Below are 19045 nucleotides of genomic sequence, written 5' to 3' on the forward strand. Positions count from 1 at the left end.
CGAAAGGTCGAGCAATAACCGTATTGCTTTGCGCAAATGTGTTCCCTCCGTTCAGTGGTTTTCGTTCGAGAGAACATAACACGAAAACAGAGTACTGTACATACTCCTCGCTTACATCAACAGAGTTTTATCCATTCACGTCCACACGCTGTAAATCGTCGCTTATTCTCGACTTTGTTCCGCGTTAAGCAATTATTACACATCCGTTCATGGAAGATAAAGAGAGGTGTCATTGGCAATAATGTTATTTTCTCGTTACAGTTATCTAAGAGCATCTCTTTCATTTCTCTTTCTTTCTCTCCTTCTTTCGCTCTCTCGTGACGCACGTTCCATATACGTGTGATTACTCCCGCGCATTTACAAGGTCTGATCGTTACTCCAAACAAAAATTGCAAGGCGATAAGCGAGAAAACCTTCCTATTTCGTTCTGTGTTCACAAATTCGGCGCGGCTTCAAGAAAAAAAAAAAGATTTCCCGGAAAGACTGCTGTCAGTACGCGACTTTCCTTCAAGGACGAGACGTTCTTCAGGATTGTCGTCATTTCATGCGATTTCAAGTGATAGGGAACGACGTTGTGTCGAAACGAGCGAATGTCATCCTGCGAAAAGTCCTCCCGCTAACTATTCCTCCTCCTCCTTCCGTACCCGCGAGCTGTCGTGCCGCGCGGTACGTCGTCATCTCACCACGTCTAGTTTAAGCTCCAGCTATCGGTAGGAAACAGCTACTTATCGCCCGCGATAGCTCAACTCCGACGGAGTTGCTACATTTCATCTCGAGACTCCGGAAACGCACACGTTGATCATGATAACCGTACAATTCGCAATAACCGGATCGCCGTCTCGTCGACTACTTTTCCCGGTGATCGTGGCGTCGTCATCAATGTCGTCGTCATCATCGTCGTCGTCGAATCTGCCTCTCGTCCGCCGATCCACGAAAGCAATCTTAGCGGTGGGATCTTTAATCCGCGGGGTAAAAGCGAAGGATCGCGCGACCCTGGATCTCCGAGTGGCAGAGTTTGTGCACGACGTCGAGCGCTTCCTCGGCCGGGTAGACGGTGTGGGGGGGCGGCTCGATCTCGCCAGAGCCGACCAGCTGCACGAGCTCACGCAGCTGCTCGAGGGTGCCCGGCTCGACCGGCTTGATGGACTGCTGCCTCTCTTCCGCTCGTCGGCTGAACTTTGGCAGCAGACGGTCGGCCACCTCCTTGATCACGAACACCACGCCGCCCTTGCTGAGGCACTGCATGCTGCGGTGGAGGTTGCGCGAGGTCGTGCCGAAGTCGATCACCACGTCTACCTGGCCCTGGCAGGCGTCCATCGTGCGCTCGATCAGCTGCTTCTCGTACAGGTCTTCGCTCCACTGCACCACGTTCACCCTGTAACCGACGTGCCGACTGTTGCTGGATAAATCGGATGAAGTGACAAGCGCACGAACAGGTTCTTAAGACATGAGCCTTAGACTTGGGAACACTTTTCTCTGAGAGTCTTAAATTCTCTCAAGGTAAGTATTCAGTCGGATTTTAAAGATACATTGCCCATAAATAATTGCCCATCGAAATAATGAAAAAATTATGGAAACATTACAAATTGATCTACATTACATTTAAAAAGTGACAGCAAACGTTTGACAGTAATTCAGAACCCGGATCAAAAGTCATTCCGCTTTAAAGAAAGTTGTAAGGTGAAATGAGTTTGATAAGAATTCAATGAAACTTGCACTGCGTCTGAATAACATACATATATACGAATAACAGTCATACAGTTTTCTTTATGTGCGGAGAAGAGCCAATAGTGAGGAAAAAAACGTATTCATGTTGGCAAAAATAAATGGACGGCTTCCAGCAAAGTCGCGATGTTTGATTTTTTTTCTTGATATATAAATCATTCGATTAATAACAGATAAGATTGTCAACGTGAGAATTCGCATTTCTCGCAAGCCCAATCGATTGATTACAATTTCTCATAATCATGCCGATTAATTGGCCGAGATAATCAACCGAACTAATAATCGTTCTACCTTGCCACGTAACGATTTAATGAAACCGATCATGAAGCTTACCGTTGGAACTCCTGGGCTATTTGAAGACCGTCGTCCTTAAGACTGGCTACCGTAGTGGTGACCCTATCCCTCATGTTGCTGAAATGATACGACGCGATCCTGAGCGCCCACAAAGCGAGGCCGCCTGTGCCAACTATCAGGATCTTGCATACGCTTTTCTCACCTCTCTCCTTCAGCAACGCCTGCAACATTTCACCGCTTAATCGCTTCACCTGGACCTATTTCACAGCGTCGACGTTTTATTCCGATCGCTTAGATACTCAACAATAGGCCACCGATCACGATTTCAATCCGATTTGCGAAGGTAATCGCAATTAAATTATACCTGCACGTGCTCGTGCGCGGCGAAGACGGTGTTCATCGCTAGAAGCGCGCCTGCCGGTAGCATAGCCGCTACGCTGAGCGACATGCTGTCCGGTATCTTGATCAGGTATTTGAGATCGTGCACCACCAGGTACTCGACGTAGCCGTTAGGGATACCATCGTACGGGTAGAGGATCACACGATCGCCCACTGCGAGCTCGCAGTCCTCGGCCACTTCAGTGCCGAACGACTCGATCACACCGGCGACCTCGTAGCCGGGGAACAGGGCGGCATCGCGCACCCCATGATGCGGCAGTGACACTGGATAGTCGCTCTCCATGGACACCTCAGTGACCAGACTGCTGCCGCTCGACACCGACGTCAGACTGTTCAAACTCGATGAACGTCGAGGGTGGTAACATGCCCCGGCGCACATCACCCTGATGCGGGCACCGTGCGCCGGCACGTCCGGAACGGGCACATCGAAACTGAACACGCACTCCCGACTTCCGGTTACGCTGGGGCTCTCGATCGAGAGCTGCCGGCACAGCTTGTTCATCTTCTTCTCCCTGCAATCCGTAATCGACGTCTTAGAGACGTTGGTCGGACAGTAATTTGTATACGGATGAAAAGATTTCTTTGGATTTCATGAAATTTCTTTAATTGAAACAAATTTGTATCTTGGAACGGAGCAAGTAAATGTATATGTAATTCAACAAACGGAATTGTTTTGGTTTTCTCGAACAATATCTTTACGTCGAATAAAGTCATATTTCTTTTGTATTTTCATCATATAAACATATTACAATGGTTGTCACAAGCGGTAAATTATTTGAAAGAAGTAACACTATGTAAAAAAAATATGTTAGAAAAATATTAAAGTATTTCTTTTTATGTTTCAATGGAACAATATATGTATTTATATAATGAGATAAATTTTTTTTATTGATAACCAAATATTATTGTTTTTTTTATCAAACAATATATAATTTACTCTAGTGAGACAATATTTTCATTCAAACAAAATAATATTCTATATTAAATTATGTTGCTTACAAATAAATCCAAGTCAAACAAACTATAATAAATTAAAAGAAATCTTTTTCTCTGCGTACGAGCGTAATAAATCGGGATCATTCGCACAAAATTAGTGACAGTTGTATAGTTAAGTTTCTCATAGTTAATTTTCTCAACATATGCGGTGAACTGACTACTTGGTTTATTTCCTTTGATAATCCTGGGAGAATCTATCTTAAATTCAAGTCAACATCTTGAGTCAACATTGTATTATGATAACATGGATCATGTGTAATCACATTGAATGTAGTTTCACGCGTAGTGTCAGTATAACGTATATATATCGGTATAACGGAAAGAGAGAGAGAGAGGGAGAGAGATATCTACGTGTATTCTATATTTAACTCCAGATAGATTAACAAGAAAATTTAGAAAGTGGCTCTTTTCGCGCAGCGGTGTACAGGAAAACTACGCTATAAATGATCGCTGTCAGTGGGAGGATGCTGTAATTAACATTCGATTAATCAACGGTGACGCATTCTCCCTTTACTGGAGTCGCGCAAGACGTGGTTTTAATGCCAACGCTAAAATCGGCGGAAGTGACATTAGCGTCAGCCTGCTTGGCTCAGAGAAACCTGTCAGTTGCGCGGATCAGCTGTTTCAATCTCTGTCTTCCTCTCTCTTTATCGGGTCATTCAAGACCCACGCGGATAGGACATAAGCGTTGCGAAGAAAGGAAGGTGTGACAACCGCAGAATCAGCGGTGTTTTCATTAAAAGTACGAAGAAAGCGAATTTTCAAATAAATTCTCTCAAATAAATTTAAAGCCTCGATTGAACGTGGCATTTTTAAATAATAAATCGAACGTGAGCGTTTTTCACAAATTAAAAGGTATATTAAATTTTTACAACAAATTCCCCACTTCTTCCAATAAATATCGAAATCGCTCGCGCTATCCTCTTACGGAACGAAGCGCGAAAAGTTAATTATTGAAAACAAACTTGTAAATATTAAAATCGCCTACCCATTGTAGGACGTAGGAGCTATAGGCGCCATGGGTTCCAACTCCACCGGCATAATCAGTTCAAAATTAGAATGGATATATTTTTCAAAATCACTTTTCTTCACTCAAGAGTCAAAACAAGTCTCACACTCCCGCGTACTATTGAGTGCTGCCGCTGACGATGAAAAAATCAGAACGCTATAATTGCTCGCAATATTGTTCTCAGCGCGAATTCTACAGCTTCGCGGAGAGAAATTGCAGCGAAGTTTTTGGAGAAAATATGAGAGACACAATTCGCTGATCCACCTCTCACGGATCGCGCGAGACGCACTAGCTCGTCGCGTCGGCGCGCGTTCGTTTTTATACCGTGACAGGCCGGCGCACTTTGGCAAGGTAGTAGGGAAAGTGAACGAGGGGTAGGAAGAGGAAGGCACGCGGAGCACTCGCAGACCACGTGCAACGCTTGTTTTTCTCTCTGTTCTAAAGTACGCTAGCTCGGCTGCGAATTGTGGTGGTCGCGTGTGCAGAACGCGAAGGAGCTCCTTCTTTGTTTCTGCATGTGATGACGGCGAGACTGGTGTTTTTTTTTTTCATTTTTACGTGAGGTAACAATGACGTCACTTTTGAGACACAATTTCTCCTTCGCGAAAAATCGATTTTTTCCACAATATATTTCTCATTTGCGAGACATCCCGTGTATCGTAACTTACCGTTTATTTTATTACGTGTTTGTATTAATTGTCTAAGAGTAATCTTACAAATTCGGTAATTGTCGACATTAACTTGCATCTTATCAATAATCAAGGTGTATTATAGAAGATGGATTTTTGATTAAATTGTGCTTCGCGATTTGACAGGTGTTTCTGCTTACTGAGACGCGTCAAGTACGGTAAAGCGTACGGATGATTAATAAAAATTTTTGCACAGGAAACACAAATCTGAAGACCATTCTGAAGCCACTGACAAACAGTTTCGTTTGGCGAATTCAACTCTGCTGAATATTTACAACGTGCAAAAGAGGGTGTGATTTACACATATGTTTATTGTATGAGATATAACGGCCTATTAGCGGGCGGTAACCCTTCATTTATAAACTCATTAGTCGTCTGACAACGTGCCTTATCTACTTGACAAATATATGATTTATAGGCACACCACTCCGTTATGTACCATTTGCGTCAAAATGATTGTTTATAGTGCGTGAATAACAACGATTAACATTAAAAACTTTATCATTGTTGTCGATATCTGAGGAACAGCGGCAGTATCGTTAAAAATGGTCATTAGAAATTTTTATTTTTTTTCCTTACGGTTTGCTTTATATGGTAGCCCCGATTAGTTTTCACTTATTATACACGTCGCGATACGTTGCCGTCGTTCTTTTATTACAGTAAGAAAACACGACCGTTGACGCTAATTAAGCGTCTCCTGCGGAAATATATAGCGTCGATAATAAAATCACGTGATAAGTCCATTGCGGTGGTAATAATGGAATCATAAGACTTACATCGAGAGATTTTTTAACGGCAGCAACTCTCAGATGGTCCTGGGATTATCGGCATTTTCTATTAAAATGTTCGGCCACAATATTAGTCAGGCATACACATTCAACTAAAGTCAAATAAAATAAGAATATTAATAATCTAAACATGTTTTAATCGAACCCTGATCTAAATGTTTTCAAATGAAAATATATATAGAAGAAAAAATGAATCGTCCTGTTTGTTCGTGCTTTTTTCAATTATCAATCTTAGAGGTTGATGTCTTGATATATCTCAATGATTAGCCTTATCATAGCTCAGCTATCAATTAAGTTATTTTTCTTTTGAAATTTCATAATTTGCGTGAAAAGTCCCATCTGACACGTTTTTATTATATTCCAGGATCACTCTCAAGTAGGCATCACTGCCAAGAGATGATTCGTATGCTTTCACTCATTCGCAGAATTAAATTGTCTAAGTTGGAAACATGAAGCACGATAGTTGTTTCTCGCGTTGCTTGCAAAGATAAAGCTAAAAAACAAAGATATTTTGCTTATTGCTTGTGAGTTTTTAATTAGACTATCTGGTTTCTATCCGGGCATAATAATTTGTTTGTTGATTCGCGGCTTATCGACGTTACTTTTAATTTCGTGCGTTGCGTAGCTACCAGCAGATAACATTTATTTTCCCCGCTGTCAAGGATAGCAAGTGCAACCAAAGCAACATATATGTGTGCTGGAAATATGTATTTCAGCAACGCGCGATATGCTGTTTCCGACGCATTGACCACGACGGGCCTGATTTGCAAGGATGTTGACATCGTACTTATCATGCAAATTTTTAAGCCGACTGCTCCGTGAACCACTCGCCACTTTACACAATGCGATACAATGTCTCGCCCGAGACTCCGGAAATGCATGGTTCAGTGCGTTACTGAAATAGCCACAAATCGAGGTTACAGCGCGATTACAACGCAATTATGCGACCAGTGTTATAGTTGTAAGACGGTAGTCAGAACTATTGACGTCATTTTGTCGCGAAAACATTGAATAATTCGATCTATATTCACTATATTTCCGCCCACGAATCTTGCTCCTAAGCTTAGAGACAGAGAAAGGGGAAGAGAGAGAGAGCGAAAGAGAGAAGTCAAAAAAGATTAAGTTTACATAGATGATAAAAAATATTGAAGATGCACAGACACAAGGTAATTTATAGTAGTTATCGATCTTCGAGGATGTCCATGATTAACGACTTATCTCGCACGCGCGATTCGCGTCCTCCGTTAAAAACGTTAATCGACGCGTTCGCAAAATAAAAGAGACAATGTATGGCGCATTATACAAGTCCCTTGGTAGACGATCGAATAACCGTTTAATCAACTGCTTAACCCCAATAAAAATCAAACACATACAACATATATTTATCGCGAGCCAATCTAGCCGAGGGGCGTGCACGCACCCGTTCGCGTTATCACGTGCGTTTTAAATTTCGCGCGATATGAGGCACAATCTGCAAATTAACGGTCGTTTTATAGAAGCACTCGTTAATTGGTATCGCCGATAAGTCGATCCGATAACGATCGCAAGATCCGGAGATAATCTCGGTGGGAATGTGAAAACAGCTTTCGAGTTTCTCCATAGGCCGTACAACAATCAGAGCGCGAAATGCGGCTCGACGATCGCTCGTTCAAACGATCGAAAATGTAATTAAGACGTCGGGCGACATCAGTACGCAGATATCAGATGTACCGTTCTGAGTTGAGACACTTAAGCGTGATCACGGTCTCGTGATGTGAAATTAATGCCGATGGAGGGGAATGCCGAACGATCTCTCTTCTTCCTTCCTGTTTCGAACAGGCTGATCCCCATTCTCTCCTCTATACGAGGATCCCGTTCGCGATTTAACGCGAATCTACGCTGCTACGCACCGCGTACGCACTCGGCGGTTTCGAGGCGAGTTCTTTCTCGAACCAGATTTTTGTAAAATTCATACATTTATGCGCGTGATTTCTGTTTCCCGGGAGAGGAATAACGTTCTTTAAACGTAGCGAATGCCTCTTTACAAGAGGACTCGTTCGCGATTATGTAAGCCATCTGCAAATAAGCGATGATATCGAACGGATAAACACATATCATGAGACTCGTAAGACTGGGATTTCTTGTTTCCTCGATAATAATCTCCCAGTTGATTTTCCTAAGCTCGCATCATCAGATTTTCTCGGCGAAGACTTAAATGATTTATCGCAGGAATAACGGAAACTATTGTAATTTAAATAGACGTTAAAAATTATCTACCGTACGGTAATTTTTAAACTCAGAAACCTTCGTCTGTATCATTGAGCCGTACGTACTGTTAAATTTCATGATATCCGTGACGCGTCTAACTTGCATTTTTGTTAAAACAAAGCCCGTTCGAAATCGACAGAAGAACGCGATTTTATTATTTATCAATAACCTCGACGTCGATCGCCAAATATCCTTTACTTTAAATCTATTATAATGACGAGATTATTGCCGCTCTGATATCTGAGTCGAGGTCAGATTTATTTTAAATCGATTAAAAATCTCCACGTGATGCACGAGCGCGCATTTTGAGACACCTTGCACGCCGATCAAACTGTGTAGCCAAACATTTTTTTTATCGTCTCGCCTTACGTCATCGCACTTGTTGTCGTAGATAACAAAGACACTTCGTGAGTGCATGCAAATAATAATAATAATATCGCGTATTTCCTCGGGCGTCCCAGACATGTGACGACAATTTAACTGCTTAATTGCTTCCGATAAAAATATTACGGATGACAATTGGGACGATAACTGACGATCACCGTGTCACTTCGGTATTATCATGACGACGAGTGATACCGTTTTCCCAATTACGCTTGTCCATACCGGTCTTTCAGACTTTCTTAGAATTCGATCTTTCACGACACCTCGCAAACATTATAATGCTTCTGTGTTGTTCCTCCATAGATCTTCTATTATCGTCAAGTAGATATAGCCTGTCAGAGTGCTTATATTACTTGACCTAGTTTTACGAAATGTTTCTATGATAAAGCAAACCCTTCGATAAAGAATTGCGCGTGGCAGGCTTTATTTCTGTAGACGACGAACTTAGCGGACTCGCTTGCGTGATAATTACAGAGCACTGTGATAACGCAAAGTAATGAAACATGCGTAAAATTCGCGTAAAGTTCCGGAGATGAGGATGCCGAATGGAAATGATCCGATTAAAAATTCGAAGTTGAAGTTCTATAAATGGCGAATTGGAGAAGCGTTTGCAACAGCGAATCTCGGGAGTTGCGTGAAATTTTGCTCTACCCATTATTCGTCAAATCGATCAATTCTTTGCACGTACGATGAAGGGATCGGCATTGAAGTCGCGACTGTGGACAGCAGTAAGGTTCACGCGCGATGCTGAAGACAAAGAAGCTGTTTGTCCACGAGGAGCATGCGTGAAGCGCACATTCGATTGGTGTGTTGACGCTTTTCAGAAATAGATTTCCTCCGTTCCTTCGAGCGCCCGAGACGCACAAAAATCAAGAACGTGACTCATACCGCCGATTATACGCAATTCCGGGCGGGAATATGCATGCGTTTAATCGTAAGACGCGTTTCATCGGTAATTATATAAGCGAATCTCGCTCGCTACGGACTCGAATTTGCCACTACGCAATTAGCCCGCGGCTGTGGACGTTCCACGTTTTCCGGATTTATTCACGAAATAATATCAGAATGAAGTAATATTAGAAATAATACTAGAATCCACAAGACCAACTTATACTCTGGCATTTGAACCTGAATGATGAATGTGCGCAGAAAAAAAAGATGTTCGATAAAAAGATCGTCGTAAAAAAAGGCATTATGCAGTTGTTGCGTCTTACATTGCGCGCGTGACGTGCGTGTGGCGAATGTCACATCGATTTCGCGACGCCGGGGATCCTCGTGTCGACGAATTCAAGATCTCCGCTGTGGCATCCGCGAGAATTCAGGACCGCACCGGGTCTTTCCTTTCGCCGTTTCATTCCGAAAAAGGAGGCCGAGTTGCCCGGCGCGTCAGTCTTTGTCCGCTCGTTCGCGGCGTACTACCCAGTCAGCTGAGAGCATTGCGCGCGAGTCCTGGTGAATGCTCGGGAGGAGAAAACGTCGACTCGGAAATTTCCTTTTCCACGGACTTTCACGTTTAACGAACGATTAAATCGCGCCTCGATTAAATCGCATCTCGTACTCGCGCGCACGAGTATTCCTTCATGTCATCCTGCGCATTGCAAACAATTCCAACGATCCAAGTACATTCGAGGATTCGTGAGAAAGAAAAAGAAATAACATCACGGAAATGCGAAGAGCCCTGAAAACGTATCCGGTCGTTTCTTCATTCTGCGTTGTTGGATGTTGTAACTTGACGCGTCAGTCTAGTTTCACACGATGACTTTGTCTTCTGCGCGCGCGCGCGTGTTCTCTCAAGAACGCACAGCCTTTTTTTACGCCGCGGATCACGTCATGGATATTCCAAAGTGATCGTCGTTCGCGAGCGTCCGTTTATAGAATCTCAGCGATCTCGGGAATCTTTCTTTCGTGACAATGGACGTGCGTACGGAGGAAAAAGAAAGGCTGCGCGATTTCGCACGTTCGCCGATAACGGAACGCCGAAGAATGCGAGCGATTGATGAGGAGCGATCGATATATCGGGAATCAGCAACGTCGGCAATTGTCACCAATGCTGATGGAAACGAGGAAAGTAGAACGCGCGTCACGGAAGACGCGCGTGTACCTCCGACAATGCGGCGAGTTTCAAACGGTGGCTCCGTTTAAATGTCCCGGCAAACATTGTCGTAACACCGAGCGAGCTAAGCGACGTAACGGTAGTCTCGTGTTCCCAAAGCATTCCGCTTTGAGGTTCTGCATTCACGTTTTTCACCGTCCGATACGACGCGTGACCTATCTCTCTCACGGCAGCTAAACCGGGCGAACGTTGCCGTGTGTTGCCCGGGATCCACACCTCCGAGAGGTAACCGTAACCACCCGGGGTAAGGTGACAGGGAAAGTGGGCGAAATCAATAATGTCCGACAGCGGACACAAAGCGCGCACGTGCGCTCGGCTTTGATCAGAAATTTTCAGCTCGGCGTGTTTCGCGAATCTCTCTTGTCAAATTCACGCGACCTCCAGGACGATAGACTCGCCCGGAAGCGGGCCATCTTCTTCAAGTCCTCGATGAATTTACTCGTCTTTCTCGAATGAGAATCGCCACTTTTTCCCGGACAATATATTTCGATAGCACCAAGGCGTTTTTATTAGACCACCCTGTATACCTGGGATACCGTACTTCAGGGTTAGATCCGTAGGTATCTCCCGTCAGGTGTAGTGTCGGACGGGAGGATGTGTGCGTCGGCACGGCTCTGTGTCGGTGCACCACAAAGTGGGGGAAGTCGGTCGATGCCGCGGACCCGCTGGCACGCTGGAATCACGTGCACATCAGCAGACATCCGCGTGCTCAGCCGCGCCGTTCGTTCGTACCACCGCGCACAGCTCTTCGCGAATATAATGCTCATGGTGTTTCCAGGCCCCTTTTTTCGAGCCCTGTGACCTTCGCCGGAGAACTCGCAATTTTCCCTCGTTTTCTCCTTGAGTACGATTAGGTTTCGGGGCTCGAGCAGAGGTGCCCGTTTGTCGTGCTGTTCGCGACACATTGAGGTGTAACGTTATCGACACGCTCTGCGTTATAAAGTTATATATACTGAATCACTCGCCATCACCTGATATCCAAACGACGTATCGAGTAGGAAAATATTAGTCATTGTGTTTCACGACGAGGCAGTTCTTCTCTCGAGAAATTCTGTATTTCTTATTTATTTGATATCCTGTGTGATAATGATTATAGACGAACAGTCGTTATTCGGCAAATGAGAGAAGCGGTAAATTATCGTCCAATCGAACACAGTTACATTTTGTGCTAAATTTCACACATTAACGTGACGTTATCGACTGAGGACGGTATTTATTACGAAATGCCGCCGGCTTCCGTCGAACGCTTCATTATTCGGTAAAAAGTGGTAAAGTGGCGACGGCAGTCAGACTATTAAACGAACCGCGTCTGACGAGATACGAGATAATAAAACAGGTGGATCGAAACTTTGTTTCTCGCTCTATAGACGATACACACCGGCTTCTCCGCGGCTGTATCGTCAGGGACGTTGACATCCCCGCATTGCCGCACGTGCGACTCATCTTCCTCCGAAGGAGGCGAAGCGAACGCTAGTCTCTTACGTTGCGGAGTTACATTTCGCAACTACGCGGTTCCTGCCGAGCGCGCGCGATTCCAACAACATACACCTCGCCACCGACGAAGTCCGGCGCTTGTTTTTCTCTTCGGCGGCAAAATAAAACGCACCGGCGAGGCGGTAGCGTGATCGCTTATTAAACGACTCGCAACATTCGTTTGCCATTTACATGTGTGCGATTTCGCGTGTGCGCGCCGATCGAAATTTTTACAGCGCGATATTGCGATATTGGCGATTTTTAAAACGCTGACGACCGCACGCGAGCACGCGCTCGAGGTTGGACGACTCCGGCTGAATTCGGAGCACGAGGTCATCGCTGAAGATAAACAGGAGCCGACGATAATCTCCCGCTCGCTTCTGATAGCGAGTAAGTTGCACTTCTCGTTGAGAAAGGGCTGAATTAGCAAGTGGCTTCGGTGCAACGTTTGGAAATGTTAAACATCGGTCTTGGTATCCTTGCGTTTACTTTTCGCCCCGAAACGCCGAGTTTTTTCGGTAAAATCGGATCAATTAAGCGATTAATCGAGGTGTCCTCGTCTTAACCCATTTGGGGGCTGCAAGAATATTGAGATCCAAGTATCGTTTTAGGATAATTGGAATCCAAGGAATTGAACAATTCTAAAATCAAAATTTCCCGACTGGCCGTTTCCCCGGGAAATAATCGGAACATCTGTCTTAAGTGACACATGGCGTACACATGGTGTACACTGGTGATACCATATCATAATCATCATATTTGACGATTCGAACTTTTGGCAACAATATTAATTTCATTCCATCGTTTCTTCAATTTTTTCCTTGCTACTATTTTTAACGAATTAATTGAAAAATTGAGGTAATGAATTAAAAAGGTGCGTTTTGCGAGGTAATCTTTCACCCTATCGCCGGAGAAATGATAAGTGCTGGTTAAACGAACTTATTTTCTGAAAGGCAAAAGTCCTAATCTTGAAAGTAGCTATTTAGGTTCTTTATACTTTAGTTCTTGATACACATTTTCTGATAAAGAAACAGGAGTATTTTGAAGTGAAATAATAATAATTCCGCGAACTCTCGTTGTTATTAAGTTTTCCGAAGTTTGAGACAAAAAACTACCTCTTTCTTTAGCAAATCGCCCAACTTTTATTCGCTACGTTCTTGAGGATAACACTATTATTTGCGATATCTCGCTGCAACTATGACATTGTTGCGCGCAATCTTATCGATAGATAGAACTTGGCAGATGAGTTCGTGAGCAATTTCACACAGATCAGTGACTTGCTTTGCTGAGTAAGAACAATGTACGTCGCGCGTCCATTCCTTCGTACAAAATTCAACGCACATACACCGGTGATTGGCTGCTCGAACGAGGCCATCCGTACATTTGAAGGTGTCAACGCAGCAAGGTAAGTAGAACAGTAAAGTTGTAACGATTGAAATGGCTCGTCTTACAATTACATTCGTGACCAAATGATGACGAAAATCACTCTGTCGCGTGTGAATTCGGCGACTAATCGATTGTGCTGATTAACACATTGAAAACTATAATTTGCAATAATTTTTAATAATACTACCGCGTCTCAATATGGTAATTAGTTCCACTTTCCCCCGTAAATTTATTTTCTCGGGAATCTTTTCCAATTTTAATAACGTATTAATAACGTATTAATCGAAACACGATTTACACGCATGCAAAATCAGGAAGGAATTGGCCATACCGAAGTTGGGATTAATAATCAGAGCGGCAGTCGACGTGTTAAATCGATTACACGGAATTTCTCGGCCAGATTGGTATTGTCGAGTGAGTGTTCCGTGCAAACATCTCGCGCTGTTCACGAGTACCATTTGTCCACGTTAGACACGGCGTTTCTTCGCGCCGAGTCGCTTCAAAGACTCTTATGACACCGTTTATCTCACTATCCGTCACTTAATTACGGCTCGTTACAATAACGATCGCGTCGACGGTTCTATAACCAGCATTGTTCGCGCGGCATTTCGTCGTTTCCCCGGCGATAGCAACAAATCTTCGTGATACGCAACCGTGCGTGCAATCCTGCTGCGTTGTTCGCAACTCCGCGGAGCTTGACCTTTCACCCTTACATGCAAGAGGGTCCTTCGTACGTCATACGTTTTATTAAATAAAACCGATATCGACGTTTCCGCGCGATGACACGGCGACTCGGAAAGCTCGAATCAGGCTCAGGGATCACGATGGAACGGAGAGCTTCGGAAATATAAATATATATTTTTTTTAATAGTTCTGAAAAGAAAAAAAACTTACAAAAAGTCACCTCCACAGTCCCACGTAAGGGAAATTTTCTCTCCGGAAATCAGTCAATAATAACTTCACATGGGTGAGAAGTCTCGGTTGGTATCCTTTTCCGGGAATTCGCGTTCCGCTTCTCGCGGCTTTTAATTCCATTCCGATTCTTTTCCGGTAATTGCGCTTCCCGAAGTACACGTGCGATTCGCAGTCGCCAATTGATCTCAATGTCGATTAATCATTCGCGGTTCTCATCCCGACGGACTAGATTGATCGAAGAATCGTTCGGTTAATGACGAGGCAATTACGAATAGTTTCTGTGTGTCTCCGTCTCGGCGCAGCAGCTTAATTAGAATACATTGAGGAATTAAACGATGCCATCAAACGACATTTGATCACAATAATTTGTTCCAGCTCGTTGAGTGATTGCCTTGGACCTTGTACCAGTTACGTTCAATTGAAGCATCAGCGTTAGTCCCACGCGTGCGTGCGCTTCATCGACAATACTTGACGTTCTATTGTTATTCTCACGTCGGCCAACGCATTATTTATTCATCAACATTAGATTGGAACGTGATATATCGAGACAGATACTTCTTCCATCCGCCGTGATTTTACGCGGTAAAAATTTCGCGCAAGTGACGGTCCACCGAAATTTCTGTGGTACTTTAACATGGGGAATATGTTGAAAAGTACATAAATATATGCTAAACTACCATATTTGTTTTGTTAAAACATATAACTTGTTAACGTATTTACCATGTAAATATGTAACCATATAAATATTTCACATACTTACTCGTTAAAGTGACATGAAAATTTCAGTGGGCCGTTATTTACACACAATGCTTTACTGTGTAAACGCACGTCTGTTTTGCGTTCGTAACCAATCACGACGAGAAACAGATTTGGCGCTGCTTCTCAGCTTACCAACGTCGAGGTATATCAATCCTATTACCTTATTAATATCGAATTAACCTCGCACTGTACAAACAAAGCGCCATGTCAATCCAACGTTGCCGTGTAGGTGGTCAAAGAGCCGAACGAGCGTCGCCGGCTTGAAAACACACGGATACGTACACACACATAGTAGGATTGATTATTACGTCATAGAACGAAAGAGGAAACCATTTCCTCGACGAGCGAGCCGTAATTCAACGCGCATGTTCCAAACCCCGGTCGTTGTTTACACTTACGCACGCCCGAATCGTACGAAGTTGCGGAACTGTTGCTTCGGAAAAGAGGAAAGAGGAAATAAAAATATCTCCCTCTCTCTCTCTCTCTCTTTAGAAAAACAGAGAGAGAGAGAGAGAGAGAGAGAGGGGACATTTCTCGCTGGCCGCACGACGTATATTTCCGTTCCGTGCGAGTAGGCAGTAAGCGATGCACGTAGTAGTATCGATTGTCAACTGATGCGTAACGCATCGTGCGCGCATGCACACATGCACGCACACACATAACACACGCATGCGCGAGCGTAACGGTCAGCTGTTCGCGAAGTGACAGGCAGGTGTTCCCGGAGTCGGCGGAATTGCCAAATGTTGATCGCACGTCAAACCTCGAATAGGCATATTTCCTCGCGTCGACTGCAACGATCGTTTCATTGTCGGAGACAAAATATAATCGAAGCGAGATAATTGACGTATCCGCGCGTGAACGTTTTGCTTTTCGTTTGATATATCCTCCGCGTTTCCGACGAGCCAGCGCCATGAAAGTTTCTCGTATCAGCTAGAGGATCTTACATTGCAGCAATAGCTGCAATTGCTCGTGGAAACGGTAAACGCGACAATTACGCTATTAAGGAATGTCCGCCGATGATAATGCACGGAATGGGCTGTGAGACGAGAATAGAACGGCCGTTCCCGATGCTCCACGATCGCGAGGAATTATTTTATACACGCGTATGCGAAATATACAAGCCTCGTCAGGTTATTAATATCGCAGCTTAATTAATAATGCATTTGCCCGCTATTTCGTGTGCTAACGGGAAATTGCCTGACGAGTTTGACCGAAAAGGAAGCGTTTAAACTGACTCTCGTTTAAATCGAGTTCATGAAAAACAAGCTGTACGATTCTGAACGTGCCAACTCTGTGTCTCTCTTTCTCTCTCTCTTTCTCTCGCTCTGATTACGAATGCGACACCTAACATTAACAAATCACACACAGCGTTATTGTGCATGATTAGTGAAAATCATAATCGAATAACGGACGGAAGTACAATAAATATTTAAGATTTCCTTCACCTCTTCCGGAAAGAGAAATACTTCGACTAACGAACAAGCCGCGAGCAATTAAGTCGCGAACCGGTTTGTAAACAAATCCGTCTTAACGAGTGTAACACTAATGAATCTACGTCCAAGCATTCTATGGAAAGTCAGGCAAACTGTCGTCAATGCATGTCATGCGGTGTCGAGCGCATCCTCGTCGAATCTCCGGCGGAAGGACTCCCGAGGAATTGTGCGTCGCGCAGGATCGGGCGTTTCGGGGCAGTTGCGTGCGGACACGCGAAAGGGTGACTCAAGGTCAGGCTCTCACCTTGAAAAATCGATCGCGTTGAAGGCGTCGGTGCGACGAGCGACCCCGGGATGTAATGGCGATCGCCGGGATACACGTCAACCTCGGGGTAGGCTCGCGCGACCCCGCGAAAATAGCTGCGCCGACCGTTGTTGCGAACGCGACGAGGCTTCGTGGGGTTCTGATAGCTTTGATGGGGGCCGGCCCGCCCGTGAGCGAGATTGCTTCAAGGGGAGCCGCCATCGCGCCGACTCGGAAAAGTCTGCAAAGCTGACGCTGGGCTCGTAGGGAAGGGATGCATCATCGATCGTCCTCGCGACGCGAGGTCTACGGCCTTTAACCGCCGTCCGGCACCTCTCCGTCCCTCCGCGAGAACTTGTACTTTCAACGGTAAATATAGGTGACGGGTAACACGAACGTCGTCCTTTTCATTCATCCGTGTCAATCGGCACCGTTGTTATCCTTTGACCAATCTGCAGCTGATCCTTCACGAAGACGCCGACGCACGTCGATACTTTTTACCTGAATTATAGACTGGCGGACGGCACTCTCTAGAGATCTTTGCAAATTCAACTCCCAAGAAACGCAGAAAAATAATTGATGTGATGGGAATTTATTTTTCACATTTCGTAATGTAATTTTAAATAGAAGAATATTAATATTAGAATTTTTATTCGGGTTATTTGATCACACGGTGATTAATATTTGAGGGTGAATACAGCGGAAAAGAATTGGAACTACCGTTTTCTTCGTTGAGTTATTATATTGTCCGTTTTCAAAACTTTTTTGAAGGTCAAGCGAATATTTTATTTATTAATACTGATTATTCCTTACATATCGAGGTAAAAGAGCTCTATGTTATAAGCATTTGAAGGTTTTATTAGAGAATGAAACTTGCTTTGTTAAAATAAACGTTAAATATATCTTAAACATATACAGTATTGTTAGTCTTTAGTGTATATGTTGAGTTTCATAGGAATAGATTATCGAAGACTCATGTCGACACCGAGCTAGGTTGGCCGAGCGGTCTAAGGCGCCAGACTTAAGTTCTGGTTCCCATCTGGGAGCGTGGGTTCGAACCCCACACCTGGCAAAGATTTTTTTTTCCCTTACGAAACGATTAATAAAACTGTTTTTCACTTTTTTTCTAGGGATGTATACTTAAACTTATTAAAATTCAAAATTATTTCTCTAAAAACACATTCATATCTATACAAAATCGAACGAACTATTAAATTGAAGATAAAAATAGAAATATTCTACCGATGAACCGATATTCGACTCATGTTTCATTAAAAGATCAATCATCCTCATAACATTTTCGACTTCATGTAATCTCTGTGTATCGATAGTTTTTTTAAATTTATATATAAAATTTCATTATACTAAACGTTACTGGCTGTATAGTTTCAGTATGTACTTTATTTGAGCTGCTTTTAAGCTTGGTTGATTCGAACTGTTTAATTTCTCAACAGAAAAGTTTATCGGCAGATCAGAATAGATGTTATCTCTCGCCGGTGAGGAAAAATTTATCCCACCTACCGCTATAGAAAAATAAAAATTTTTTATCTTTCATCTCATTGTGTCATCTGAAAGCCAAGGTTCCTTTGACCTGCAGTTGGGTCGTATTATTTGAAAATAAGAGTCTCTTGACCTGCCGCTGAGTGGTATTGTGTGAAAATAAAAGTAGCGACATTCAGTACAAAAGTTCATTGTGCTCTCTGTATTCGGTCTTCAGCAGGTATACCAGTGTAGGGGCTATAACATCCGTAGAAGTCACATTTAGAATTGATAAATATAGTTTACTTACAACCACAAATTTAAAAAATAGTAGTCTTTTATAATAATTGGTAAAGATATGCGTAAATATGATATGTAAATAATTAAATATATGTAAAAAATTAGAAAAGCACATCCTGATCACGAAAACTAAACAAAATTCCACGAATAGTAATTTTATCTATAAACTAGAGTTCAGAATATAAGCTTTATTTTTTTTTTATTATAGGTATCAATGTATGAGCTTTGAGAGCGCGCAACCCATAAGTTTCGAAGATGCACTTGGCGGTGAAAGGAATGGCTGGCGTCATCTAGCGGAGTAGAGTGGGAACTCATTTTGCCCGAAGATTTGAGTCTCGGCTATATATGGTTC

The 19045-nt window shown here is 43.5% G+C and overlaps 1 protein-coding gene and 1 non-coding gene across 4 annotated transcripts; one reads left to right on the forward strand and one right to left on the reverse strand.

The window, feature by feature from the left end:
- Positions 1 to 229: 229 nt before the first annotated feature.
- On the reverse strand, positions 230 to 17076 carry LOC106748618. 3 transcript variants are annotated; one of them, XM_014627319.1, is made up of 4 exons: positions 16915 to 17076; positions 2384 to 2930; positions 2059 to 2240; positions 230 to 1393 (listed from the first exon to the last, which is right to left on the reverse strand). In XM_014627319.1, exons 2-4 carry the CDS (start codon positions 2918 to 2920, stop codon positions 958 to 960), a joined length of 1155 nt encoding a protein of 384 aa, XP_014482805.1. In that variant the 5' UTR covers positions 2921 to 2930; positions 16915 to 17076; the 3' UTR covers positions 230 to 957. The 3 variants fall into 3 exon arrangements, with proteins under 3 accessions (XP_014482805.1, XP_014482803.1, XP_014482804.1); XM_014627317.1 differs by lacking the exon at positions 16915 to 17076 and adding an exon at positions 4403 to 4737; XM_014627318.1 differs by lacking the exon at positions 16915 to 17076 and adding an exon at positions 4403 to 4736 and having other exon boundaries at positions 230 to 1375.
- An 826-nt stretch (positions 17077 to 17902) lies between these two features.
- Positions 17903 to 17986, forward strand: Trnal-uaa. Its single transcript has one exon. It is a non-coding gene; the product is annotated as a tRNA-Leu (tRNA).
- The last annotated feature ends 1059 nt before the right edge of the window (positions 17987 to 19045 follow it).

This window comes from Dinoponera quadriceps, unplaced genomic scaffold (assembly GCF_001313825.1).
Source record: "Dinoponera quadriceps isolate SergipeBrazil2010 unplaced genomic scaffold, ASM131382v1 scaffold3035, whole genome shotgun sequence".
Lineage (NCBI taxonomy): Eukaryota > Metazoa > Arthropoda > Insecta > Hymenoptera > Formicidae > Dinoponera > Dinoponera quadriceps.

Excerpts from the sequence above, each read along its gene's own strand:
- LOC106748618 (XM_014627317.1), bottom strand. The coding sequence starts at position 4,455 with ATGCCGGTGGAGTTGGAACCCATGGCGCCTATAGCTCCTACGTCCTAC. Across the intron at positions 2,931-4,402 it reads GCTCCTACGTCCTACAATGG|GGAGAAGAAGATGAACAAGC; the intron begins GTAGGCGATTTT and ends TACGGATTGCAG. Across the intron at positions 2,241-2,383 it reads CCGCGCACGAGCACGTGCAG|GCGTTGCTGAAGGAGAGAGG; the intron begins GTATAATTTAAT and ends GAAATGTTGCAG.